General features: G+C 44.4%; 1 protein-coding gene across 6 annotated transcripts in view; it reads left to right on the plus strand.

Moving 5' to 3' along the window:
- LOC123518577 (protein grainyhead-like) overlaps positions 1 to 27,500 on the plus strand; it is a 494,700-nt gene that overhangs the window by 312,746 nt on the left and 154,454 nt on the right. For all 6 annotated transcript variants that reach the window (XM_045279450.1, XM_045279449.1, XM_045279454.1 and 3 more), the window contains one exon: positions 11,744 to 12,509. In XM_045279450.1, the coding sequence (XP_045135385.1) occupies positions 11,744 to 12,509 (766 nt within the window). The remainder of the gene's footprint in view (positions 1 to 11,743; positions 12,510 to 27,500) is intronic.

Below are 27,500 nucleotides of genomic sequence, written 5' to 3' on the forward strand. Positions count from 1 at the left end.
ATTTACATACGTCAGTCGTTGTTACAAATTTTCACCACAAAATTAATTCCCAGGAAGACCCAAGTCAAGAGAAAATTGCTTTTGGTTTATTTATGCTGGATCATTACATAAATATCAGCAAGAAAGGAAAAAAATATACTCCGTAATTGTCCACTCTTTAAGTGATGTTGACAGTATTACCGTAATAGTAGGTAAAAAAAACTTCTTAATAATAAAAGAACGTAGAAATTTGAGAAAACCTGATCATTTATTGAAAGCCGGCTGGCAGGTGATCAGGGCAAGGCAGTGCAATGCCCCAATTAAGCGCTGAGACTTTTTTTTGTGTGAGAGAATCTCGTTATCTCTACATTTTCTGGAGGAGTGGAGAAGTGTTCCATTATATTTCCCTTCTCTCTCTCTCTCTCTCTCTCTCTCTCTCTCTCTCTCTCTCTCTCTCTCTCTCTCTCTCTCTCTCTCTCTCTCTCTCTCTCTCTCTCTCTCTCTCTCTCTCTCTCTCTCTCTCTCTCTCTCTCTCTCTCTCTCTCTCTCTCTCTCTCTCTCTCTCTCTCTCTCTCTCTCTCTCACACACACACACACACACACAGCATGGCAGAAGGCACATCGGTCTACATACACACAATGGTGGCTCATTCGCTGGCTTAACGTCCTCGTGTTTCTAATTGAGCTTTTTTAATGGTCAGGAATTCATCGTTTGTTGAGTTATGAACTACTTTTTTCCCGCATTCAGTGGACAATTTTTATCCCGCAGCGGTGGAAGAATTCGTCGCAGATCCTCCCTTTTTATTGGTTTGGATGCGTAGGTTGGCAAGGACTTAATTACGACCTTAGCCAGCGGAGATTGAAAAAAAAGGGACATTCATTATCCGTTATCAGTAAATTAACGAAGTGTTCAGTTTTTAAAAGTTATCAATTAGAGGACAAGGTTGTCTCTTTACAAACACTTACGTCAGGCTCACCGTTTTACAGAAATTGGTCATGTTCACACATAGGGTTTTTATTTACGCCAATAATCTGGTGCTCCACTTCAGGTTGGGTTATGATATGCGCAGTTTGGGGTTTTTCCGTCACTCGTTTGTGGTTTTGGTGATATGACGTAGAATGTGTGTCTTTTATACGTATATCTTTTTCTTATCTTTTTTTTTTTTAATGAATTTCCACGCACGAACGAACTATTGATTAACGAGTAACTGATATCGCTTTTATTGTGATGATGGGAGAGCTGAAAGTGTTCTCCTTGTCCTCCTCTTTATCATCCTCATCCTCATCCTCATCATCATCATCATCATCATCATCATCATCATCATCATCATCATCACAGTTACCATTTAAGAGTTGTTAGTCTATAATACCAAGTTTCTCTTCTCGTATGTATTTTGCTCGTCAATTTCTTTTCATGGAAGCAAGTTTTTGATGGATGCTGCTTCGTGTTCTTATCCTTTGTAGAACTTGTATCTCTCTTTCTTCTTCCCTCCTTGCATTATTTATTTTATTCATGCTTTTTGATCGTTATTTCTATTCTTATCTATTTATCTATCTGTGTTTTTTTTTCTTTCTTTCTTATTTATTTTCTAATTAACTGTATGTGTCCTTATTATCGTTTATCTATTTATCTATCTGTGTTCTTTTCTTTATTTCTTTCCTTAGTTTTGTGTCTGTTTCCTTATTATCTATCTATCTACTTATTTACGTATTTATTAATCAATTATCAAGAAACACATCCTATTTTTCTGTTGCCCATACTTGTTTTCAGGGCTTCGGTAGCGTTGCTGTGTGTGTGTGTGTGTGTGTGTGTGTGTGTGTGTGTGTGTGTGTGTGTGTGTGTGTGTGTGTGTTGTGTGTGCGTTCCCGACATCCTTATACACATTGTTGCTTCCATCAAGAGAGGATATAATTGTTTGCCGTCCTGTTTTGAGTTTTCGGCAGTGTCACATCGCACAGTCCGTCACTCCTGCTATTAGCAATACTCATCTGTCTTGAGCTCTTCCTCTGCTGACTCTCTCGACATATACAGTAGAAAACCCTTTGCACTCTCCCACCCCCCATCTGCCAGGAGACGCATCATTCCCAGGAACATAATTTATCATTGTTCTATCGTTTATTTGAAATCTAACAGGAAAATAAGAATGAGGAGGTTCCCGCTCTTAAATGGGAAAAAAAGCCACTCTCCTTCTCACTATTTTCTATGGTATGATGTTACTGTATTTTGAACAACTTAATTTTTTTCGTTGCCGTGTTATTTTGAATGGAGATCTTGTGTATCAGCGTCTTACATCTCGTTAAAATCTGTGTGTCATTTCCTACACTATTTCCCTGACGAGTTATATACCACACACTAGTCCGTTCTTTACACGATAGTCTTAAGTGGATATTTCATGCACGAGATACATCGCTTTCTTGCTTCATTCACTAATTACTTGTATCTCATTCGGTTGTTATTGCGTTGTTCATTTTATGCGATAATCATTTGTATCTCCTTTGCTATTTGTTTTCTTGTATTACTTCATTTTTATGCGATACACGTTTTAAGATCATATGCTGCACGTGGTGGCTCCCTCGTTTGAATGGAGCTGCTGTGGCCTTCATTGCTTAATACTCATATGTGTATTCAGTATCCTTCCTCATTTCCTGTTCTCTTGGCTATTACTGGTGCATACAAAAGTCTAGTTTAGCTCATGAAGGGTGCCTCTCGTGTGTGTGTGTGTGTGTGTGTGTGTGTGTGTGTGTGTGTGTGTGTGTGTGTGTGTGTGTCTTGTATACATCGGTTTTAAACAAATATTTGTCCCATGACATCTATTTCTAACGGAGTGTCACAATAATGTCTGCTTTGTAGTTACCACCGCTGTTGTCATGGTTAGTATTCTATTGGCCTCGGTTTGCCCGCCTCGAAATTATCTGTAACTGCTGACGACACGTGTTCAGGAGGAAGCAATGACTGAGGTTTCATTGTTTCTGCTCTTAACCCCTTCACTACCATGACGCATTTTCATATTCGTTCTGGTTACTAATTGGAGATTTTATACAGCTTCTAAAACTTATGTGGAGGATTAAAATAGTGAAGACTCTGGCCCTTAATTTTCTGACCTCCATAGACACTTCGTAATGTCAATAAAATCATAATCATACCCAAAACTCAAGGTAGAGTCCCAGTACTGATGGGTTTAACCGTGCCAGGAGTAATGTTTATTTATTTGGGTATATATTTATTAGTCTATTTATTCGTTTATTTCCGTTTTTCTCGAGTAACGATTAACATTAGAATCGTGGCGCAGATTTCTCAGATTTCAAACCTCCTCTGTTTCGATTTGTCATTGTCTGCGAGAAATGAACATTCAGTCCTTTGGATCTTGCTCATTTCTAGTATTTTTTTCTTTTTCTTTGCTCATTATTCTTTTCTCATACCTAATTCTATTATAGCGATGGCCTGTTGCAATGGTCTCTTAGCCTCAAGTTACGCCAGCGAGGGTCATCACCAAGGCTTTTAGGTCCGGAAAGGGTACGCTGCCAAGGGTCCAGTTTTGAATGCACACTCCCTCCGCCTGTGACCTCTGACTTATTAACGACCTGACGCTGCCCTTACGCTGCGCTCTGAACCCTAAAACCACCGCTCGCGTGACCCTTATGCCTGGCTGAAGTTGTTCGTCAATATGTTTAGAGAGAGAGAGAGAGAGAGAGAGAGAGAGTGTGTGTGTGTGTGTGTGTGTGTCACCTGTCACAGTGAGCGTAGACCCACTATGCCATCAGCCTCAAAATTTGCATCTAAAGTAAGTAATCATCCTCACAGCGGGTTGGGTTTAGCACTGCCTCAGCGTGGGATTATGCTACTTCTCATTTTTGTTTCCTCCTCTCTCCTATTCTACTAACGCCACCACCCCCACATACTCATCTTCCACTACCTATTCCCCCTCCTTCTCTTCTCTAACAAGTACCTCACACCGTTCCGTTGTGGTCTCTTCAAGTAGTTCCCTCCCTTCCTGACTCCACAATGCATGAACAGTTGGGAATCTCATTATTTTGTTTCTTTAGAACGAACACAATTATGCCCAGGAAGCCTCAGTAGGTCGGCGCGGCATATCCTCACACAGCATTGCTCCATATGTGTGACAGTGTAGTAAAGATTGCGACTCACATTTGGGAAGCGTGTTTTGGCGTGATTTAACTGAAATAAAAATGTGGAAGAAGTTAATATAGATATCATCAGTGATGCCGACGGGTTTTACTTTTCGTTGCTTTACAGATATGAAGTCTCACCTGTTAATTAAGCTCTAGAATACATTTCATTATTAAAACATGGATGAGTGACAAATTGATACAAAAATCTTTACTGTTTTCTTTCTTTTTTTTATTTTTGTTGTTGGGGGAAAGTCAAATTTTAGAGAAAAGTAAACACAAAACACCTTTACCATGCACTCACAACTCCTTTCCTTACTGACGTTTGGAATGAGGCTAGTCTCCCGAAGGTTACATTGACTTTCCTTCAGTGTACCATCGTGACCTGGATGCAACGTGTGATAAAGATTTATTGGAAATATCTTGTTTTTTTTAAGAGACTGCGAGGCGAGTGAAGTGATGCCTCGCTAAGCGCCCGCCTGCCTGGAGTACACTAAAGAATGTATATCAAGGGAGCACGTTTGTCTTCTATAACAATGAGAGGAATAAGTATAGAGACAAATTAGAAGACACGGAATATACTCGTCGACAAATACACGCGGCGCGATGTAGAAAAGTCCCAGGATGTCAGGATGTAGTATAGTATTTTGCGATTCAGTGCAGGCTTATCTCTCTCTCCACTCAAGATTTTATGTTTTCGACGCTCACTTTCTGCCTGAGACTGAAGAACATTTGCGCACGAAGATAAGAAGCAAATTTAGGGGTGGGTGATGATAAATCTCATGTTTTGCAATCAGATTAGTGTTTGCATAAAAGGTCCGAGGTAATGGATTGTATAGAAGAATAAATGTGTGGTGTAACAAGTCTGCTCAGAGGTACGAGTCTTATACCGGGCGGCACAAAATTTCTTCTTCAGATGTAGAGATGTCGCTTTGTGTGTGTGTGTGTGTGTGTGTGTGTGTGTGTGTGTGTGTGTGTGTGTGTTGTAAGGAGATGTGCAGTTGTAATATATAAGGTTAACCCCTTCAGGCATTTTTACCTTGATTTGTAGATATGAATATACAATTATATTGACATAGGAAGGGTCTATGGAAGTTAAAAGATTAATGACTACAGTCTTCACTATTTCAATCAGTCACTTGAGTTCCTGAAGCTGTATGAAAGCAACAAATAATAACCAGAATGAATATGGAAATGTGTCCTGCTACTGAAGGTGTTTAATCAAATCCTGGAGGTGTGTAATATACCAAACATCCTTGATTTACGTTCATTTATCATTGTCATAAGCTCCTGGATATATCATGTCTGCAGTGTCTATATTTCCTCCTTATTTCAAGTTATATCGCCTTGCTTTTATTCATCTATTCTTTTAGTGTGTACGCGTGTTTGCATGTGTGTGTGTGTGTGCGCGTGTGTGTGTGTGAGTGTGGGAGGCGGGTATAGGTGTCAAGTGTAGGCGTAGATTATACAGCAATACATCCTAAACACCACACCAACTCGCAATATTTTCCTTAATCATTTCCAGTATGTAATCTTTCTATCTGTCCCCGCCCTGAGCAGATCTCTCTCCCGACACTGCTTTTAATTATAATCGTCACGAAACTCCCCGAGGCGCTAGGACCAAAGGCGAGGGTCACAGGGGCAGGGCAGTAAAATACCCCCTTGTACTTTTATGATGTGGGTAATTTATGTATGTGAGCATTTTTTTTTCTCAGCTGTACTTTCTTTTGAGGAGTTGAAAAGTAAAAGCCAGTAATGTGGGTTAAAGGGGAAGAGAGCGAGACAGATCGCGGGGCCTTTGAAGAACTCTACCACGTGAAAGACAGGCAGACAGACAGACAGACTGACAGAGAGAGAGAGAGAGAGAGAGAGAGAGAGTGTGTGTGTGTGTGTGTGTGTGTGTGTGTGTGTGTGTGTGTGTGTGTTTTACATTTTTTTTTCTTTTTTTGTTTTGTTTTCTTGAATATCTACAAGATGATATTCGCAGCAGTTTCACTTTTAAGTGTATATTGTGAAAGCTCATGTTTAAGCTGTGAAACAAATTACTGGCAATGCATCAGTTATAATTATCTATTTTACGGCACTGGTGAAATTGGTGCAAAAACCTGACGACCCTTTTCATAGTTGTGTGTTCTCTGCTCCAGTAATTACCGATACATTACCGCCCAGAGTTATCGATTCATTTGTCTTCTTTCGACATTGTACAAAAACTCGTGGAATGGATTCGCGCCGATGTGAGGGCGAATTAGTCTGAGAGCCGTGGCCACCCGTGACCCGCCAGCGTAACGCCCGACCCGCCTCACGCAGCATGCACGCGGCGACCTCCAAGCGCACGGGGCAGGGCGGAGCAGGTGTGAGCAGGAGAGCAACACCCATTATGAAGTATTATCTCATGCGTCCTAGCGTGCAGCGTGTCGAGCCATGCCTCGGGTAAGGTGGCGGACCGTGCCTCATCCTCTGCACAGACAATTCTTGCCAAGTGAGAGAAACGTGTAGATGCGTACATGATAATAGTCAGTTTAGTTTCTATTGGCTGTCTATGCACAAAAAAAAAAGTCCATTTAGCTTGAATGTTTAAACTATTTTTTTTTCTTTCACACCAAGCCAGGAGCGCCTCAGAACTGGTACTTAGACCATCAAACAGCGATATGGCGGCAACAGGAAGACGATAACGAAAATTAAAAAAAAGGACCTTTTGTGAGAAGCAATTTCCAGGAAATATATCCCGCAGAGGAAGTCCCACGTTATAATTAAGCTGCTCTGACATCATTCGTTGTCTTACAGTGTGTTATTCCGCCATTGCTCTGGGGCTCCATCGTGTGTGTTAAAAGTTATCGCATGCCATAAATTGACCGAAGCACCGTGTTTGGAATTAATTCCAGGCGTGTGTGGGCCGATTTCAGCCTCGGTGAACGGATTCTCGGGGAAAGAACGATACCTTATGAAGTGTAATACCTCCAATTTACACCAATCTTAAGGTCTCGGATGGAGTCTTAACTCACAGTGGTGATGGCCCGCCACACCTGCGTGCCCTCGGCGACCACCTGGGAGGTTGAGGAAAGGTAGGACATCCAGGAGAATAGGGGGCAAGAGGAGGACATACAAGAACCAAAGAAAGGGAAGGGAAGAGGCTGGACTGGCTGGAGTAAAGAGGGAGAAGTTCGAGAGGAGAGGAGTTGTTGGTGTCCCACTAGAAAAAAAAATAATCACAACGGGTGATTGAAGGGAAGGAACAAATAAAGTGACACAACTTAGTGCCGGAGTTGTGAAGGATGGGGCAAAGAAACGAGAGCAGATGGTAGAGAAAGAGGAAAAAGAGATAGTTGTAGAAGGGTGGGTCAGAGTAGAGGGGAGAAGGGGCAAGTAGAAGAAAGGAAAGGAGCAGTGGGTGACAGAAAGGAGAAATGAATTAGAAGGGTGGGCAGTGGATTTCCAGGCAAGAAGTTGTTGAGGCCAAAGAAAGAAAGAAAAAAGAAGAAAAACCTGCCAAAATATTTCTCACCGAAAACTGGAATCCGCTCAACAGAATTCGGTGGATTTTGGCGCCAACCATCCAATCATCTACTAACCATCCGCCCATACATCCACCAGCCAATCCTTCTTCGGTAATCCAGGCACCCATCCATCCATCTACCAGCCAACCCTCCTTCGATAATCCAGTCACTCACCCATCCATTCCTTTAGCCAGCCAGCCAGTCAGCCAGCCAGCCATCCCCTCGTCACCCATCCGGTCATACATCCATCTATCCATCCATTAATCCAGTCATTCCTTCGTCAGTCATCCATTCAGTCATCCTTCCTTCCGTGAACCGTCCATTTATCGCATCCGTGTTTAGTGTTGAAGGATTTGAGGTCTCAGAATCAATATAATGTCTTGCATGTGGTTTATGATGGTCCTGCTTTACCATTATAGTCACCATTACTATTGTCATCACCGCTACCATTACCACTACCACCATTATCATCACCACTTCCACAACCAACATTACGTTAATTAACCTCACCACCATTATACCGTTTTATTTATCACCACAACCGTTGTCACCACCAGTTACTCCCCTCATCTACTGCTGCTCCTCTCACCACCGCTATCATCACCATTTAATACTACACAATAAACCTCTATCACCACCTTCACCATCAACACCATCACAAACAACAGCTGCTGTCACTATAACCTACACACACACACACACATACACACACACTTAACACCACCACATTAACAACAGCTGCTGCTATCGTCAACTGCACCACTAACTCCAACACCACAACAACAGTTCCTATCACCACCACCTATCTCTTATACCTGGAAAAAAAAAGGATAATTAGAAGTCTACGCGGGTCATTAACTGAACGTCACTGGTCGATGTCTGCCGGAGTGTTAAGCGACGCCATCACTTAAAGCTATGGCCTCGATCTTACCTCTCCTTTGCAATGTGTACGTAAGGAGAGGCATTGGACGAACTAAGACTGTGTAGGAGACAAAAGAGAAGAAAGTAATAGCAATAAAGTGAGGAAAAAGGGAAGAGTTTTCTGCTGGTAATATTTGTACGTAGGAGCGTGGAGGAGATACGAGAGCCAAAGGGAATGACGATAAAGTGAGCGGTGAATAAGAGGGAATTTGGATTGGAAGAGATGTGAGGAAAGAAAAGACGGGTGAAAGACACGACCAAAGAAAAAGAGAATAATTTAAGTTGGAAGGAAAGCAAGCATTTGGAAAGAATGTTAGAAGGTAAAACAGAAGAAAAGATAAGCGATAAAGAAATGAGTGAATGAGTGAAAGGGGAAAAGAAAGGACTGCAAGAAATGAGTGAAAAGAAAGTAGAAAGAAAATAAAGGAGAAGAAAATAAATCAAACTTTACGGAATGGAGGCCAACTGTGAAAGGAGAGACACGAACAAAACAGGCTAGTCAGAAAAAGGAGAAATCACGGGGGAGTAAATGTGAGGAAAGCGATGAACAAGAAAGTACTATTAGTCAGTGGAATGGATGAGGTAGTAGGAAGACACGTTAACCGGAGACATGTATATATTTTTCTGTAAGTTTCTTGTTTCTTGCGAATTATATATCAATGCATATACAAGTTGGAGCTTTAGACAAAATGTTGGTAGGAACATAAACGAAAACGAAGAAAATGATCTCCGCACCATACATCATTATATATTACTGAGAGAACTGACAGGTGATTACATGTTGCTCTTTTCAATGCTAAGCAGAATTCCACTGATCATAATCTGTCGACGTGAAAATGCAGCAACACGAATTAACTTATAAATACAACATAGAAAGACCAGTTAGTGATTGACAGGTAATTACATGTTCCATTTTTCAATAATAAGTAATATATATTAGGTTATGTATAATCAATCAAGCAATGTGGTATTACAGTAAGACAAACAGAACATGCACGAAAGTCACAGCATAAGAACATCAGTCAAGATTTTCCTCACTGTGTAATGGATAATGGTTTATTTTTCCATCTCGTTATGGCTATTGACACGCATGAAGACGGTCCACATTACACGTTAAGCAATGGAGAAAAGAGTCCCTTGAATGCAGCATTGTAGGATCAACAATAACAATATCATAAGGAAGCCAAGTTTGAATTTTCCCGGTATGATGTTCGCACTCAAAAAAATTTTACTTGTAAGAAAATACGTAAAAAGTAGAATTAAGTCTTGAATTACGCGTTTCACTGTCGAAAGCAGGAAGAGACTGACTGATAAACCATCTTTCTTAAATTTTACGTACATAAGAAGAGAAAATGAAAAATAAAAATGCAAGAGAATTTTGAGAAACGACAAGATAAGAAGAAAGATCAGTAAGAACTCAAAAGAGGATGATGATGATGATATAGATAGGAATTACATTGGAAGTACAGATAACAGGAGCATTAATCTTGTAGAGCCAAGACGTCGCTAAAATACGACTACATGTTACTGCAATAAAGGACAATTAATTAGGTATGGGAGATAAAAACTGAATTGGAGCAGGAAGGAATACGGAAAAGATAAGAACGAGAGAGAGAGAGAGAGAGAGAGAGAGAGAGAGAGAGAGAGAGAGAGAGAGAGAGAGAGAGAGAGAGAGAGAGAGAGAGAGAGAGAGAGAGAGAGAGAGAGAGAGAGAGAGAGAGAGAGAGAGAGAGAGAGAGAGAATCGTTTCGCTCTACGGTTAAAAGTATAAACAGGATTAGAGATAAGGATACACACACACACACACACACACACACACACACACACACACACACACACACACACACACACACACACACACACACACACACACACACACAGAGAGAGAGAGAGAGAGAGAGAGAGAGAGAATTTTTTCCCCTCACATTACGGTTCCACTGCGGTGTACCTCACAACCCAGTCACTTCTCCTCCTCCTCCTCCTCCTCCTCCTCCTCCTCCTCCTCCTCCTCCTCCTCCTCCTCCTGTACAGCTACATTTTTGCCCAGACCGGTTGAGTGTGTACGGGAAGTCAGTAGAATGGTGCCCTAAGAATAGAACCTGTCGGGCCAAAGGTTTGTCTGGCCTTGAGCCAAACGGTGTTACTAGCGTAGCAACCCCCGAGAGTTGTCGAGCAACCCCCATGAAGTGATGAATCCCCGACCTCGCTGACCGGGCTACAGGTCTTCCCGGGTTTGTTTGTATGTCCAGTATTGATCGTGTGACTCTCAGTAAGTGAAGTACCGGTAGTAGAAAAGTGCTGCGTTCCCTCCTCCAGTCTCTGTGTGCTGTGGTGCGCAGGTCAAAGAGCAGCCACAGGGGATGTTTTTTTTTTTGTGTTGATGTTGGTATGATCGTTCAGCTAATTGAATTACAACTGGCCTCCTGGAATGGTTCTCTCTCTCTCTCTCTCTCTCTCTCTCTCTCTCTCTCTCTCTCTCTCTCTCTCGTGTGTGTGTGTGTGTGTGTGTGTGTGTGTGTGTGTGTGTGTGTGTGTGTGTGTGTGTGTGTGTGTGTGTGTGTAAGTGTGCGTGTCGCCAAATTCCAGCGCTAACAGTCACAATAACAACAAGAAGGCTGCACGGCTGTATCGTGGTGAGTGAGTGGTTGGAGGTGTTGAGTGTGTGTGCAAGATATGCATGGAAGGAAGCATGTCTGAGGGAGTGACGGATGGCCAAGACGTGGGAAGTGCTAGTGGCGTTATCACCTGCGACGCCTTCATGAACTTCCGTGAGGCGGACATCGGGGAGCGTGTAGCATAGTGGGGAGCAGAGGTAAGGGGCATCAGGTGGGGAGGAGGTTGGGGTGGTCGGTGGGTCAGGGGAGGAGAACGAAGAGGCGGAGAGAGAGAGGGATGAAGTGTGGTAGATGTCTATGTACAATTAATTGGAAGTATATGTTGTAATGGTTTCTTGTGATGACATATTATGTTGGCATGCATTGTATGTGTACTAGCCAAGCTTTGTATTGTAGGAGTGCAGTAGTAATAAGTATTACGTAAGGGGGACTGGCACCCCGCTCTGTGGCGAGGGAATATGTGGGAGGAGTTTCTGCGCAGTTAGTCCCGCCTTCCAGTTTTCCCGCACGGTGATTGGTCCTCCTCACTTCCCTAGATTATCTAGCTCTGCCCCTTACTGAGTGGTGATTGGTTTACTGTTACTCATTACCTCCCTTTGTCTGCAGGTCTGGGGTTGGAAGCCCGGTAATGGGCGGTGCGGTGGACTCCAAGATGACAAACGGGGTGTCTGAGGGCGTGTCGGGGGCGGCGCCCGTGGAGGGGATCCTGTTTGCGGGCGGTACGGAGGGCGTCAAGCCGGAGCCAGAGGATCTGACTCGCCGGGCTGTCAGTCCCGCCGACCGCGGCGTGCTGTGCGACAAGCGACGCCCGCTCCTCCCCCCGCCACCACCCCAGGGAGACTCACCGCCCTCTCTCGACGTCGCGACCTCCCTCAAGGACGACCTCGATCATCACGTGATCAAAGAAGAGCTGGAGCACCACAGCCTTAAAGTAGAGTCGGGGGATCGTCCTCGCTCTAACCACACACTTGTTATTCAGGCGCCGCTTGACTCAGGCGAGAAGATGAGCGCCGGCACAGGCAGCTACCTGGCCGGGTTCTCGGCTTCCTCTCCACAGTCCAACTACGACCATGTATCGCCCTACCTGTCGCCCTCACCACAGCCCTACTCGAGCAGCACCTCGCCCGCTGTGCGTGGATCCCCTGCAGTGTATACCACCGTCACAGACAATTACTATCGTGACTACTACCCGTCTAGCGAGACACAGTATACATTGCGACAGGATTACCCTACGATAGACGGGGGATACCTCAGACCGCCCTACAAAACTAACGGCGTCTCCAGCACTCTCACCGTGGACTTACCATCGCCTGCGGATTCTGGTATCTCCGCTGACGCTATCACGCCGCGGGACCCGCCCGTCCTCGCACAGGTAAAGTACCCATTTGTGATGCATGCTGTTCCTATCTCTGTTCGGCTGTTGTGCTCCTCCTTCACTGTGTTCCCTGGCGTGTCTTGTGATCATTTGTTGACATCGCTCGGTATACGGCACCTCTAAACATTCCACGTTGCTCAAAACATCCCAGTTATGTTTTCCCAGTGTGAGCTCCCGAAGTGACTAAAACCTCTGTTGTTATCGTTTTTTTTTATTATTATTATATTACTGCAATTTTTTCAACATTTTTTTTTTTTTTTATGTCAGCGTTCCCTCCATTCCAAAGTCGTTTTTTTTTTTTTGCCTGTCATTAGTTGGCTGCTCTTCCTCACAAGGTTGTCACATTTTATTCTTATCATATTCATGTCTGTTCATACTATAGCAAGTAACATTCTCTCTCTCTCTCTCTCTCTCTCTCTCTCTCTCTCTCTCTCTCTCTCTCTCTCTCTCTCTCTCTCTCTCTCTCTCTCTCTCTCTCTCTCTCTCACTTAATGTCAACACATGTAGCTTCATCTATACCGTCATCCACTGTGTAAGCCTCTCCTTGCCGCCTTTCCGACCAGCACAGCTTATCCACAAATCTCTTGTGTCTGTCTTATGTGTTTCATACTCCCTTTTTTTTCAAGGTCTTGTGTGTGTGTGTGTGTGTGTGTGTGTGTGTGTTTGTGTGTGTGTTTGTGTGTTTGTGTTTGTGTGTGTCAGTATATGTGTGCGTGCGTTTGTTTGCTTATATATATATATATATATATATATATATATATATATATATATATATATATATATATATATATATATATATATATATATATGTATATGAGCAAACACACACACACACTTCGGAGTCGTCTCAATTTTCAAACGAAAGATTCCTGATATGCAGTTTTCTTTCTTTCATTCTTTAAGTTTTCTTTCTTCCGGTTCAAACAAATTTCTCATTAAAGAACGTCTAAGCTGAGAGAGTTATTTCTTGGTGGTTAATTATTTTTATCTCTTCCTTGACTTCTGTGTTCCATGTAGTGCCTCAACGGGTGCACGATGCTTATCATTTGTTCTTACATGCAAGTGTCCATCTTCCTCTTTGCATAGTTCATCTACCTTTCTTATGCTTCATCGGTGTCGTGTTTTATCAGTTGCCTATCGGCCTCCCGCGGCTTAGTGACAACATATTTCCCGCCGTGCATCCCTCAGTACTCTGGCTCGACCATCAACTGGTCTCCTGCTGCCTTCACTTGCTGTGCTTTGGTCATTACATTTCTTCTCATTCCTTATCTCTCCCTATTATGTAAATCTGAAGAGACCCGTCACCCGGTGTGAGGACACATCAACCTGTGCAAGTAGCTCATAACAAAGTGGTGTTGTCGCTCCATATTTAACCATCATCATTTTATCTAAATGTTTCAACAGCTGCAATCGAGTAGCAGATTTAATCTCAGTGAAGAAAAGTAAAGAAAAGAAAACAGTGCTGAAGACTAGATCTTTCCAATCTGTGCCATCAGAAAACTTCGTGTGGCTTGAGTTTACCCGTGAAAACGAAATTGGTGAACGGCTAGTGTCGGAGGCTACTCATTGGGTCTTACGTTACGCCTCGTGAGCCTCATATATGCAAACGGTGGCCAAGGGAACGTTAATGAGAGGGTCCCCAGTGGGCACTAGCCGCTTGCCTCCATCGTCCTGCCGCCCACGGGAACATTATCTACGACGCGCAGAAGTCTCCATTCATCGTGGGTGCAGTGATCCCTCGCCTTGCCTCGGGCGGCGTCGTGAGCAGGAAGGGCAAGCCAGCACTCGACCCCATGACTCGGCACTACATCTTGCGACCCACGCCAGCCTCCTCCTTGGGCGGGCACGTGCAAACAAGATGACCCACGTGTGGCCCAAGATGTAATTACAAGGAGGGTAGGAAGCACCCGTCGATAAATATGTGGAAGACGAAAAAGGAAGAAAGGAAGTGTGTGTGTGTGTGTGTGTGTGTGTGTGCATGTGTGTGTGTGTGTGTGTGTGTGTGTGTGTGTGTGTGTGTGTGTGTGTGTGTGTGTGTCCCCTGCAGTGGCCGAGCGGGGAGCAGAAGCGGTCAGTGTTAAGGGATATAAGTTACGGTGGCCATCAATAGTGTGAAGTGGTTAGATATGAGCATCGCCAGCACTATTCACGCGCGTCTGTTGCTGAAGTGTTTATGTAGAAGGAACACTAAGACGGATGTTTATCTGACAATGCTTTTCTTCCTTCTTTGGATATATGACAAGAAAAAACTTCGCTGCGTAAAGATTCGTAACACTATAGCGTGCGTGAATCATTTTGGAAATTGCTCGGCTGCCTGCTGACGGACACCTGACATGCACACACACACACACACACACACACACACACACACACAACACGGAGTCAATCAGAGGGAGGAAAGGGAAGAAATACGCCGGAAGAAAAAAGTGGTACAAAAAAAAAAAAATACTTACGCCTTAAGAAAGTGAGCGACATTAAAACAGATATGTGGCTGCAAAATGATAGTAAACGACTGAAGGACTGGTCGTGGTTCGAGAAGTTTTAAAAGGAAGTTGTGAAAAAAAAGCAATAAGGAAATGTACCATAACAGCTATTGTGTTTTTTGTGAGTGTATAGACTTGCACCACTGGAAGGTGTGCCGGAGTGTGATGATCTGTGTGTTCGCCTGTGTGTTATTAAGTGTTTCTGCTGTGATTTGCTCGTGATCGCAGTTTCGAGCAATGATGCGTAAGACTTGCCTCTCCTTAGTGCAGTGGACTTTTAAGAGGTAAATGAACAGGGTGTAGTAGACCCATCTTTCTACCGCCGCCAGTTGGGAGCAAATAACAATGTGATCTTTTTTTCATTTTCTATATCATTGTGGATAGAGATGACCAATAATAAATGCATGTAATAAATCACGCAGTGCTAAGGTACATTACATCCCAAATAACTCAAGCGAGAAGAAAAAAGACAAAGTGAAACAGAAACAACATAGATTTTTGCCACATAACTACAATAACGCAGTGTTGGTATAATTTACCGCGGAATGCAATGACGTCATCTTATTCACTGTGATTATCTGTTTTTACTCTATATATCAGTACATTGTCTGAACGTTCTAGCCCAGAACAGTAAGGTAGCCTCGGAATCGTAGGCAAAAGTCAAGCCTCAAGAAAACAAGAAATAATTACCTAGAGTGAAATAACAGAGTCAGCATCAGTTCTGGTAATATTAAGCCAATTTGCTGGAAGGGAACGTAAATGCACCTGCTTATTTGAGTTTCAGTGAGAAATGTGAAGAGAATGATTTATCGGGCGTAATTGTACCGGGAAGGAAGTAGGTACAGAGGAGATAACACGATTTTTAGAATTACAAGATTTGCACAGAGCTCTAAGTGATCATTTCCTCTTGTTTAGAAAATGTTGTGTTATTTGAAAAGGAGAAATTTCATCATGCTATCTAAAAAAAAAAGAAATAGTTGATAAAAACATATAATAATTCTGGAGAACTCCTGGTCCCGTTGGCGAGCCAGACCACCAGAAAATAATGTACCAATTAAAGACTTGTTTGGGGAAGGCTGGATGCGCACGCAAACACGGGGCAGAACCGATCACCCGTAAAAGAAGCCGGGAAACGGTAGTGAATTTCACGTTAGGGTCTGTGTTTAGGGAGCGGCGGTCGGCACGGCGGCGCTAAGGGAGATGAGTGGCCAGTCTTCAGCGTGGCGGAGGGTGGCGTGACGTAAATTCTCAATTGAGGCTCAGCGTGTAAAGGGCGTCGATGGGTGGATGGGTCTTGTGGAGGAACGTGAGGTTATTGAATTGTGTGTGTGTGAGAGAGAGAGAGAGAGAGAGAGAGAGAGAGAGTGTGTGTGTGTGTGTGTGTGTGTGTGTGTGTGTGTGTGTGTGTGTGTGTGTGTGTATGTGTGTGTGTGTGTGAAATGTGTCCTTATCCTTCTTCCAGTGTATTTATCTACATGCTACGCAGACGAGAAATAAATAACCCGCTATGGAAGTCACTGTTTTGACTGCCAACTCCTGAGGGAGATTATATGAAAATTACGTACAATCTTCCTGAATGTTATGTTTCTTTCCCTTTTTGCGGTTTCAATCACAAACTGTTAGAGGAACCTTGCGAAACCCTAACTGCTGCTGTGAGGATAATGAGAAAGAAATGAGAGTGTAGCGAGCCACACTTTAGTACACAAAGTAGCAGTGCGTGTACTAGTGACTCACGAAAACGAGATGAAAATTGAATATTACACACCTGCAGCCCGAAATGGACCAAATGTATAAAAAGTAATGAATAAAAAAGCAATGAATCTGCTATAAGGATGGGAGGAATCGGAGCAAGAAGAGCAGTTTAACGTTTACTAATGTAGCTCAACAACCACTTTGAGTAAATAAAGTCATTTAAAACTAGAAAAGACGAAATAAATTGACTACGGAGAGAGAGAGAGAGAGAGAGAGAGAGAGAGAGAGAGAGAGAGAGATATTATAGGATCCAGTAACTACCAACAAAACTTTACGCAGTGACACTCGCAAAATCTTCACTTGAAATTCCTGAAGGCAATACATGATGGCCGAGCGTCGCCTGTGAGAGAGGCCTAGGGGCGCCACCACTCAGACTACACGTGTGGGAGCAAGGAAGGAAACAGCAGGACGAAGGAGAAAACTGATAAATAATACAAATAAACAATGTACATATATTTTCTTTCTCTCGTTTTTATTGTTGTCATTAACGCAGTAAGAACACAGGAAACGGAGTGCAATTAGTCGTGGATGAGTTCTCGCGGTGTTTCCAGGGACGAGGCGTGGGGGAGGAAGCACACACACACACACACACACACACACACACACAAGAGCCAGTGCTGGTGGTGTTGAGCCGGTGAGATGAGAGAGATAGAAGCACCCAGGGAAGGACAGGGTTAAAAAATGAGCAGGTCAGTGTAGGGAGGTTATTCAAAGGTACAGGAATCCGGCTCAGGTGAAGACTTATGCCAGGAAGTGTGGAGGGAAGAAACACTCACACCCACGTGAAGGCATCCCATCCTGACCTCCGGCTGACCTCGCCCATGCCCTCTTCCACTCAGCCTCCCTCGTCCATGCCGGTGTTTCTGCGGCGGTACAATCAAACCCCACACCCCCCTCTTGGTCAGGACAGCTTCCGGCGGCCAGGTGCGTGTCAGGGAGGAGGAGGAGGAGGAGGAGGAGGAGGAGGAAGAGGAGCCTGTTGCTGCCTCCCCTCTCCTGCGTCGTTAGTCATGCGGAAGCGCTCTCTCTCTCTCTCTCTCTCTCTCTCTCTCTCTCTCTCTCTCTCTCTCTCTCTCTGCGTGTGTGTGCGTGTGAGGGACATTTTCTTGGATCCCTTGATTATTTTCTGTCACTGAGGGTTCAATAGTCACGTAGCACAAGCGGAAGGTGAGTCGTTTCTGGGAAAGCAAACCCGGCAAGAAAGAAATAACTTGCTTCAGGTTCATGAATCACTGGTTGTATTATAGATGAACACTGAATCAGGTCTTGTTTCTCTTATTATGGAGTGAAGTGCGTCCCTATCATGAGGTTTCGATTGCCCTTTCTCTCTCTCTCTCTCTCTCTCTCTCTCTCTCTCTCTCTCTCTCATCCTTAAGCATGCCATCACGGTCCCTATCTCGCCCTCCTCCACATCCCCGCCTCGCCGCGCCTCAAGCGATACTGTCCCGCTCTCCTTGCTTGCTGCCAACACTTTTTCGTGATCTTACCATTGCCAAGTAGCAAGCTTAGGTATTCTCTCTCTCTCTCTCTCTCTCTCTCTCTCTCTCTCTCTCTCTCTCTCTCTCTCTCTCTCTCTCTCTCTCTCTCTCTCTCGTATATTGGTTTCTGAAAGTGAGCCTACAGCAACTGTTTGTGTGTGTGTGTGTGTGTGTGTGTGTGTGTGTGTGTGTGTGTGTGTGTGTGTGTGTGTGTGTGTGTGTGTCTGCATGTGTGGGTGTGTGTGGCCATTTGTAGGCTCCATTTTCCTCCTCCTCCTCCTCCTCTTCCTCCTCCTCTTAAATTACTATCACCAATAGGGTTTCAGACATTAACATGCACCTCCCACTGGATTTTTGCATTTGATTCTACTTTGTATTCCTATCATTCTCTTTCAGTTTCCTCCTCCTCCTGGTTTCTCTTCTCCTCCTTCCTTACTCATGAACACTCCTCCTCCTCTTCCTCCTCCTCCTCCTCCTCTTCCTCCTCCTCCTTCTCATGGTACCTCACTCTAAATTTCGATTAAGTTCAATTGTCTTGTTGCCTTTTTTTTTCTTACGACATGAGCGAAACTTCTTGTTCATCGATGATCTCACCTTGCCTTCTCTTCTTTGGTAGATGGTCGTGTGTGTGTGTGTGTGTGTGTGTGTGTGTGTGTGTGTGTGTGTGTGTGTGTGTGTGTGTGTGTGTGTGTGTGTGTGTTGATGATATAATTAATGTTTACTCTACACAGATCAAAAATATTACTTGCACTTATCTTGTCTGTCTGAATCATCTGCATAAAGGAAAAAAAAGAGTGTTGAGAGGGAGAAACAAAAAAAGAAAAGAGAGAGAGAGAAAAAAAAAAGAACATAGTTCGGATCAGAAGGTGCTGCTAAATTTAGTGACGCGGTCTAATATCTGTCTCGCAAATCAGATTATAACAACGTATAATTACTTTTTCCTCGCGGTGACGGGACGTTGAGGGCGCGAGAACGACACTAATGTTAATGTTTATTGCACGGCTACAGGCGTGTTAAGGCACCTCCACCACAATCATCAGCCCTATACGTATTTAACATTAAAAAAGAACAAAGTGACAGGGTAAGCGAGAGAGAGAGAGAGAGAGAGAGAGAGAGAGAGAGAGAGAGAGAGAGAGAGAGAGAGAGAGAGAGAGAGAGAGAGAGAGACACACACACACACACACACACACACGCACACACACACACACACCTAGACTCAGCATATTAGGGACGGTTCATAGGTACATATCGCTTCTCCCACATCCATTTCTAGGCAAAGATCCGTAGAAAATTATATCAATTGTGAGTTATGTTTAGTATGTGGCAATTTACCTACTTCCTTCCTGTGGGTCTCTGTTGTTATTTATCGCCTTTCCTTCTTCCTTTTCCTAGCAGCGGGTGGTGGTTAGCGGGAAGGGAGTGATTATTATGGTGAAATGGACAAAATACATCGTTCGGTGTTACTGGTGAATATGTCAGTGATTTGAAAGTTATGAGAGGTGGGTATACTCTCTCTCTCTCTCTCTCTCTCTCTCTCTCTCTCTCTCTCTCTCTCTCTCTCTCTCTCTCTCTCTCTCTCTCTCTCTCTCTCTCTCTCTCTCACCCATAACATCCTGCGCACCAGATATTAAAGACATGCCCGGGAAGACTTGATAGCTGGTACTTAGTTTTCATCATCGAGCTGTTTTGCGCCAGTTTCTGTAGCTCGTCACCGTCCCTGCCTTCCTCCCTCCCTTCCTGCTTCTCAATCCCTCGCTTCTTATTCCTCCTGTTTGGCCGGCGGCTAATTCCTGGCAGCGATATTGAAGGCTCGGGTATTAGACGTAGCCACAGTGAGGACTAGCTTAAAAAATAATATGGTGAAAAGGTCACTTCGCCTTGAAAATACTAGCTGAATGTGATGAAAGTAGCTGGGAGTCAGAAAAAAGAAGAGCGATAGAGGAAGATTACTTTTAACATAGGAAAGGAAGGGCCTGTGGTGTAGGGCAGGGTCTCGCCTCCTGCCCAGCGAGGAACGACGTGCAACGCTTGATAAGATGATTCTCTCTGATAGAAAACGATGATGGAAATTTCATCCACCAGCTGTCACCTGCCCGGGGTATGATATAGGTTTTTCTCTCTCTCTCTCTCTCTCTCTCTCTCTCTCTCTCTCTCTCTCTCTCTCTCTCTCTCTCTCTCTCTCTCTCTCTCTCTCTCTCTCTCTCTCTCTCTCTCTCTCTCTCTCTCTCTCAACGCCTGTCAAAGGATAAGCCGGCGAGTAGTGACAGTCGACCTCTCGGTGTCCGTCTAGCCTCGCCCTCTCTTTATACTTCTCCTACGCTTCCCCAGGCCACGAGGAAGGACAGAGTTCGGGGCACGATAACGCCCGTTCCCCGCCAGGCGTCCACCGTTGTCTTGATCTGAGGGCAGGCGACGTCGACAGTCAGACTGCATTCATATGATAATCTGGTTTCATTATAAAAGTAATGAAATTTGGTACAAGTCATTACTAGGCCATCTCGTTTTCTCATCTGGAGACGCACATCCCGGCACACCTGCCTGCCAGGGCCCGGTGTTCTTGGTTCTCGGTCACCGCCGTGCCCCGCCTCCTGAGTTCTGACCTCCGCCTCACTCCGCCAACACTGAGGAAATGAACGCCTTGTATCTCGATTTTTGCTGATCGTTATTTTTTTTTTTTTTCGTGTATTGACACTTTTACCTGAGGAGAATCGTTACGTCTGAGGTGAAGCTGGTTTTTGAGTTCTGACTTGCTGTTTTATCATTGTTGTCTTGCTTAATGTTTGGGACGTAAAGACTCCTGCGTGGTTTACGTTTATACTGAATAGAGTGAGTTCGAGATATACCCAGTGTAAGTAGTATATGTATAAGAAATTAGGTTGTCCGAGGAGAGAAATAAAACGGAATTCTCAATAACACGGAAACTCTCTACCGCGCACACACACACACACACACACACACACACACACACACACACACACACACACACACACACACACACACACACACACACACACACACACACACACACACACACACACACACTACAGGTACATACTCATCACCACACCTTCACCCTCAGATATCAGCGAAAATTCTCAATATTTATTCGGTATTTCTTATCATTACAAGCAGACGACACTGCAAGAACAAATATTGGACACTTTAAGACGAAGATAAAGTGTATGTGTGTGTGTGTGTGTGTGTGTGTGTGTGTGTGTGTGTGTGTGTGTGTGTGTGTGTGTGTGTGTGTGTGTGTGTGTGTGTGTGTGAGAGAGAGAGAGAGAGAGAGTGAGTAATGCAGTACGGTAACTATCCTTCACTTATCACCATTACGATCTGCATATAGTGAGTTGCAAGGCAATCATTAAGGCCCTTGTGGCGCGGAAGCACTTGTCCCATAAAGCAGCCAGCGGTACCATTCAATTGATACTTTATAGGAAATGCAGATGTTCGTCTGTTATTTTTCAACGATTCTTATCTTGTTTTCAATTGTTTCGCCTGAAATAACTGGTCTCTTTCCGTAGAAGTCAACTCAGTTCTTTTTTATTATGCAATTTATTTGTGAAAAGAGTAGTATTTTTTTCCCTTTGTGTATGTGTGTGTGTGTGTCTGTGAGAGAGAGAGAGAGAGAGAGAGAGAGAGAGAGAGAGAGAGAGAGAGTGTGTGTGTGTGTGTGTGTGTGTGTGTGTGTGTGTGTGTGTGTGTGTGTGTGTGTGTGTGTGTGTGTGTGTGTGTGTGTGTGTGTGTGTGTGTGTGTTCAACCATGATTATTGTGTTGTGAATAATATATGTACATACTCACACCTTTAATTTTCGTGAACAAATACTTTTAAATCATTTTTGCATTTTTTTCCCTCCTCACGCCGATGCAGATCATTATTGAAGACCTGTTGAAAGCAGTAATATATGAAGAAGGAAATTTGACTTGCCATTAAAGCCCAACACTACATCATTACATTTTTTCGGCTGATTTACTCAGTTGTCAGCCTTCCTCATGGGCCTTTATGATTGTCCGTACGTCCTCAGAGCACCGCGGAGGCTGGTACGGATCGGCCCACGCGTCCCTCACCCACATCATCTTTGACAGCTGCCTGTACTTAATAAGATCGCTCGTGAAGTGGACCAGAGGGACGATAATATATCTAAAGCACATTTGCGTGTTTTTGAGATCGGAAGAGAAAGTCATTAGCCGGCTTCCCGTCTGTGTTAAGAGCGTGGCATCCTTTTAGAATTGTTTGCTCTGCCGCTGATGCTATGCCACTTCATGTTACCGTGGTCATCCTCCACTGCTGGTCTGTAGCGGTGATCTAAAATAATGATGCACAACCTTGAGCTCATAAATCACACAGGTAATAGGGCAAAAAGTGCGGGCGAGCTGCATTGATGCCGCCTTCCCGTTACCCTGCCAAGGCCTCGCTGGCAATTGCAGGAGAGGTGAGGATGACGGGTGCTGGGTGGAGGATGGTAACGGCATGCCGGGTGGTGGTGGAGGACAGCACGTGGTGATGTGCACGCGTGATACTCGTGGCGCCAACATAGGCAGGGCGGTGCAGGTGCAGAGGGATGGGCAATATGATATAAGCAGCGGTCTATTTTCCTTTTTTTTTATGCTGAAAAGAGACTTGCTAAAGACTATAAGAAAGTAGAAAGCTTATTTGCCCCTCAGAAAAAAAAAATTGTATAGAAAATGGTCGCTAGTGTGTCCTTTAGATCACGGTGATTCAAACATTGCGTGTCTGTTTCATTACTGTTCATGTCCCGGTAAGTAAAATGTGACTGATCACACAGCACCTCCATGTAATGCTGAGCTACTTTCATGATGAACTGCAAAGAATAATTTGAATCACGTTAAAGAATAATTGTTAGACTGTTAAAGGAGAGACGGGAGATTGACAGCCACTCAGAAATGAAGACCTTGGCTGTACTATTTAAAGAAAGGTTGCGATAAAATCAATTTGTTTACTGCTGCAATATTCTTTCAGAAGGATATCAAGCGGAAAAATCGTAAACTTTAAAATGCATTCACAAAACTATAATTATACGGTATTTGAAAGACAGAGAGAGAGAGAGAGAGAGAGAGAGAGAGAGAGACAGATTCATAAAGGCGGTCAGATGCGGAGAGGCAAACAGACGGACAAACGTGCAGACAGACACACACACACACACACACACGACACACACACACACACACACACACACACACACACACACACACACACACACACACACACACACACACACACACACACACACACACACACACACACACACACACACACACACACACACACACACACACACACACACACACACACAAGAGGATGAAGAAGGCTTGGGAAACAGGAGAGAAGAGGAGAAGGAGGAGGAGGAGGAAAAGAAGAGGAAGAAGAGGAAGAGGAGGCTGGGATGAGGACAAAGGGCGTGGAGAGTGAAAGATGTGGACGGGGAGGCAGAGAAAGTTGCCCCTCACATCACAAAATTGATGGATGTTGAATGAGCTTAGCATGACTTAAACACCAAACCTTAAAAGCCTTCCTCAGTCTTTGGCCAAATAACTCCCACTTCTCCTCTCCACCCACCCTACACTCACCCGGTCCACTTTCCTCCTTCCCTCTGCTTCCTCCTCCTCCTGTTGCAAGATCCACAAACCTTTGCGCCATTTTCACTGAGCGCCACCACGCACTGTATCTCCATAAAGTTTACCAGTACGTAGCAAGGATTAGCATAGATTGTTTCATAGGTATATTCAGGTATATTGCAATAGAAGGTGCTTTTAACCCCTTGAAGTACCATGACGCGTTTTTCTATTCACTCTGCTTACTACTTGGTGATTTTATGCAGCTTCAGTTACTTATGTGGGGATTGAAATAGTGAAGACTGTAGCCATTAATTTTTTGACCTACATACACCTTTCCTAATGCAAATAAAATCGTCTAATCACACACAATACTCGTGTTAGAAATGCGTCTCAGTACTGAAGGAGTTGATGAAAAGCCTGGGTGTTGGTAGCCACGTTAGGCGACCAGACCAGCGTTAGGGAATGAATGTATAAGCGTTCTGAAGTAACCAGAGCGGAAAAAGCAAAGGAGCAGACCACACCTGGGGAAAGAAACGCTAGCTTCGACTGGTTCCTCGTGAAGTTAACGTCGTGTATTTTTTAGTGAAGATCAGAGAGAGAGAGAGAGAGAGAGAGAGAGAGAGAGGGATAGGGAAAGGGAGAGGGAGAGGAGGAGGGCGTGTCTCAGGTGATAGCGCTCTCCAGCCCCGCAGTACAAACATTTATTCTTCACCATCAGTCAGTCTCTCGTTTCCGATTGGCAGCGATGATGGTAATTTGATTTAAAGTGACGATCGTATCCAGGGATGACCTTTACTGAGCCTGACGCTGAGGAGAAGCTTAGAGTGCTACAGGGCTGTAATCAACGGCTTAGGAAAATATTTAGCAACTCCACACACACACACACACACACACACACACACACACACACACACACACACACACACACACACACACACCGCGTAGTGTAGTGGTTGGCACGCTCGACTCACAAGCCTCTTGATGTGTGGCCCCTGTTCACCTAGCAGTAAATAGGTACGGGATGTAACTCGAGGGGTTGTGGCCTCGCTTTCCCGGTGTGTGGAGTGTGTTGTGGTCTCAGTCCTACCCGAAGATCGGTCTATGAGCTCTGAGCTCGCTCCGTAATGGGGAAGACTGGCTGGGTGACCAGCAGGCAACTGTGGTGAATTACACACACACACACACACACACACACACACACACACACACACACACACACACACACCCTGGGAGAGGACACGTCGCCTAGAGGGTAACATAAGAAGGAGAGGCTGACGGAGGGCATTTCTTCCAGACCAACAAGCGCGTCAAATACCACAGTGAGCACCAACAATGGCTGTCAGAACCAGGTGGGGAGGCTCCCTGTGACCCGGGTGTGGGAGGCGAGGGAGGGGCTAGAGAGAGAGAGAGAGAGAGAGAGAGAGAGAGAGAGAGAGAGAGAGAGAGAGAGAGAGAGAGAGAGAGAGAGAGAGAGAGAGAGAGAGAGAGAGAGAGAGAGAGAGAGAGAGAGAGAGAGAGAGAGAGAGAGAGATGGAATAATGAATCGTTATAAAGCTCAGTTTTGATGTACGATTTATACAATCTCAATATCCTCTTAAGAAAACAGTGTCTTAAGAGAATGCATAGTGATTAGCGATGACTGTGCAGCATGTTGAGGCTTGTGGGGAGGCGAGGGAAGAGGGAGGTGGCGAGATGGAGGGAAGGGAAGCTTGGTGGGGGAGATGTGGAGGAGACTAGCTAGTATGTGAGGGAAGGATGGACACAAAAACAAGATTGTGAAAGCGTCCAGAGCACAAGAGAAACCACAGGAAAGAAAACCTAAAGAACACGAGAGAGAAAGAGAGAGAGAGAGAGAGAGAGAGAGAGAGAGAGAGAGAGAGAGAGAGAGAGAGAGAGAGGAAAGAAGTGTAGATTGTACTATAAATTTGTTTTGTGGGTCAGATGATGTTTAATTAGGCGTCAGTTTTGACAACCCCGTAATTGGAAGCTGCTAAATAAACCACCATTACCTAATGGGTCGTAGTAGTAGTAGAAATAGTAGTAGTAGTAGTAGTAGTAGTAGTAGTAGTAGTAGTAGTAGTAGTAGTAGTAGTAGTAGTAGTAGTAGTAATACTACTACTACTAGTAGTAGTAGTAGTAGTAGTAGTAGTAGTAGTAGTAGTAGTAGTAGTAGTAGTAGTAGTAGTAGTAGTAGTAGTAGTAGTAATACTAGTAGTAGTAGTAGTAGTAGTATCAGGAGCAGTAATAAGGGTGAGTATTCCATCGCGGAGGAGGTGCACAAACTGGTGTGTCGGAGTGATGTTCCTTGTGGAGCTCTCGTCCTCTCGGTCGCTGCGTCAGTTGCCGGTTGAGACATTTATGATGAGCACCGGGTGGGGGTAGAGGCTTTCAAGGGCTTTTCTTAGGAAGATGAAAGGCTAGAGTAGGAGGAGGAGGCGGAGAAGGGGGGAGGTGGAGGAAAGGGAACTGGGTGAGATGTAAAGGATGGATGGATGGAGGAAGAAGCGACGTGATATCACAGGTAGTGACTGAGATGATTAGATGGATGCAAATTTTCATCTCTTCTACACGGTGTTCACGTCACTCTTCACTCCACGCCCTGGTCAGGAGTGACATGCAGCCCCTGAGTGGTTGGTTGCGTGTTCGCGGTACTAACGGCTTGTTTTACTGTAATTGCCGCGCATCGGTGTGCTTCTTGCGTGCGTCCACTTGGAAAATGAGTTTCTGAAGTCAGGTTTGTCCGTTGTTTATCACTTACAACAACGATTCCTCGCATGTGGAGGGTCAGGTTCTAACAATAATATTGCTTAACTTCGTGTTCTTAATGAGTGTTTTCTGCGGCAGGGGAAAATGGACCCCATTGAGAGAAAACCTCTACTGATTATTTTTTCTCGCTTCTTAATTTTACAACAGCTCCAAAAACTTATAATTCAATGTTTCGTATAATGGGATGTTTGGCTTCAAGCAACCAAGAGGAGTAGTCATTACAAGACTGTTGTATATTGTTACCCCCGAAGGTAAGGCTTTAGTGGGAGTCTGCGGCAGCGCAATCGGTTTCCGTCTTTGCTTTTCAATTTGTTTTTGAGATATTTACTGGTGAGAGACGCTCGTTGTTCGCGGCGGAACGATGGGTTGCGTAAGGAAGAAGGGGCTCTAATGGCATTTAACCTTGGACATTGGGTTTATGCCACCGCGGAAGTGAAGCTCAGGTGTTCGAGTAACTCACCTTGAGGAGTAGTACCTTTACCTGCCCCTCGGTCCAGCGCCGCCCACGAGACCTCCAAGGCTGATAGGACATGACTCATCTTCGCCGCTCATCAGTATTCCACTTTTCGTTAAATACCTCACCCATGGCTAGCCTTCTCAGGTGAACTCCGCCCGATCAGGTGACCCGCTCCTCTCCCCTTTCCAACACGTGCCTGGCCGACGATGCCCTAGAGACGTGGGGAGTCCATTGGGTAAAATACGTAATATATTTATTTTTTATAGCAATAATGATTAAATTCCCGAAGGTCAGGAATCTTGTAGCGTGGTTGGTGTACGTCGTCAGAATGGCGCCAGAACCTCCTATACGTCTTCCTCGCATTCTTAGTTTGTATCCTAATGTTTTCTTCCGCGCAGTAAATCTTTCCCTGTTAACGCTTTAATCTGTTGAGAAAGGTTTTCTTGCCTCTTTACTGCGCTGCTTGGTGGGCGA

Source organism: Portunus trituberculatus, chromosome 44 (assembly GCF_017591435.1).
Source record: "Portunus trituberculatus isolate SZX2019 chromosome 44, ASM1759143v1, whole genome shotgun sequence".
NCBI lineage: Eukaryota > Metazoa > Arthropoda > Malacostraca > Decapoda > Portunidae > Portunus > Portunus trituberculatus.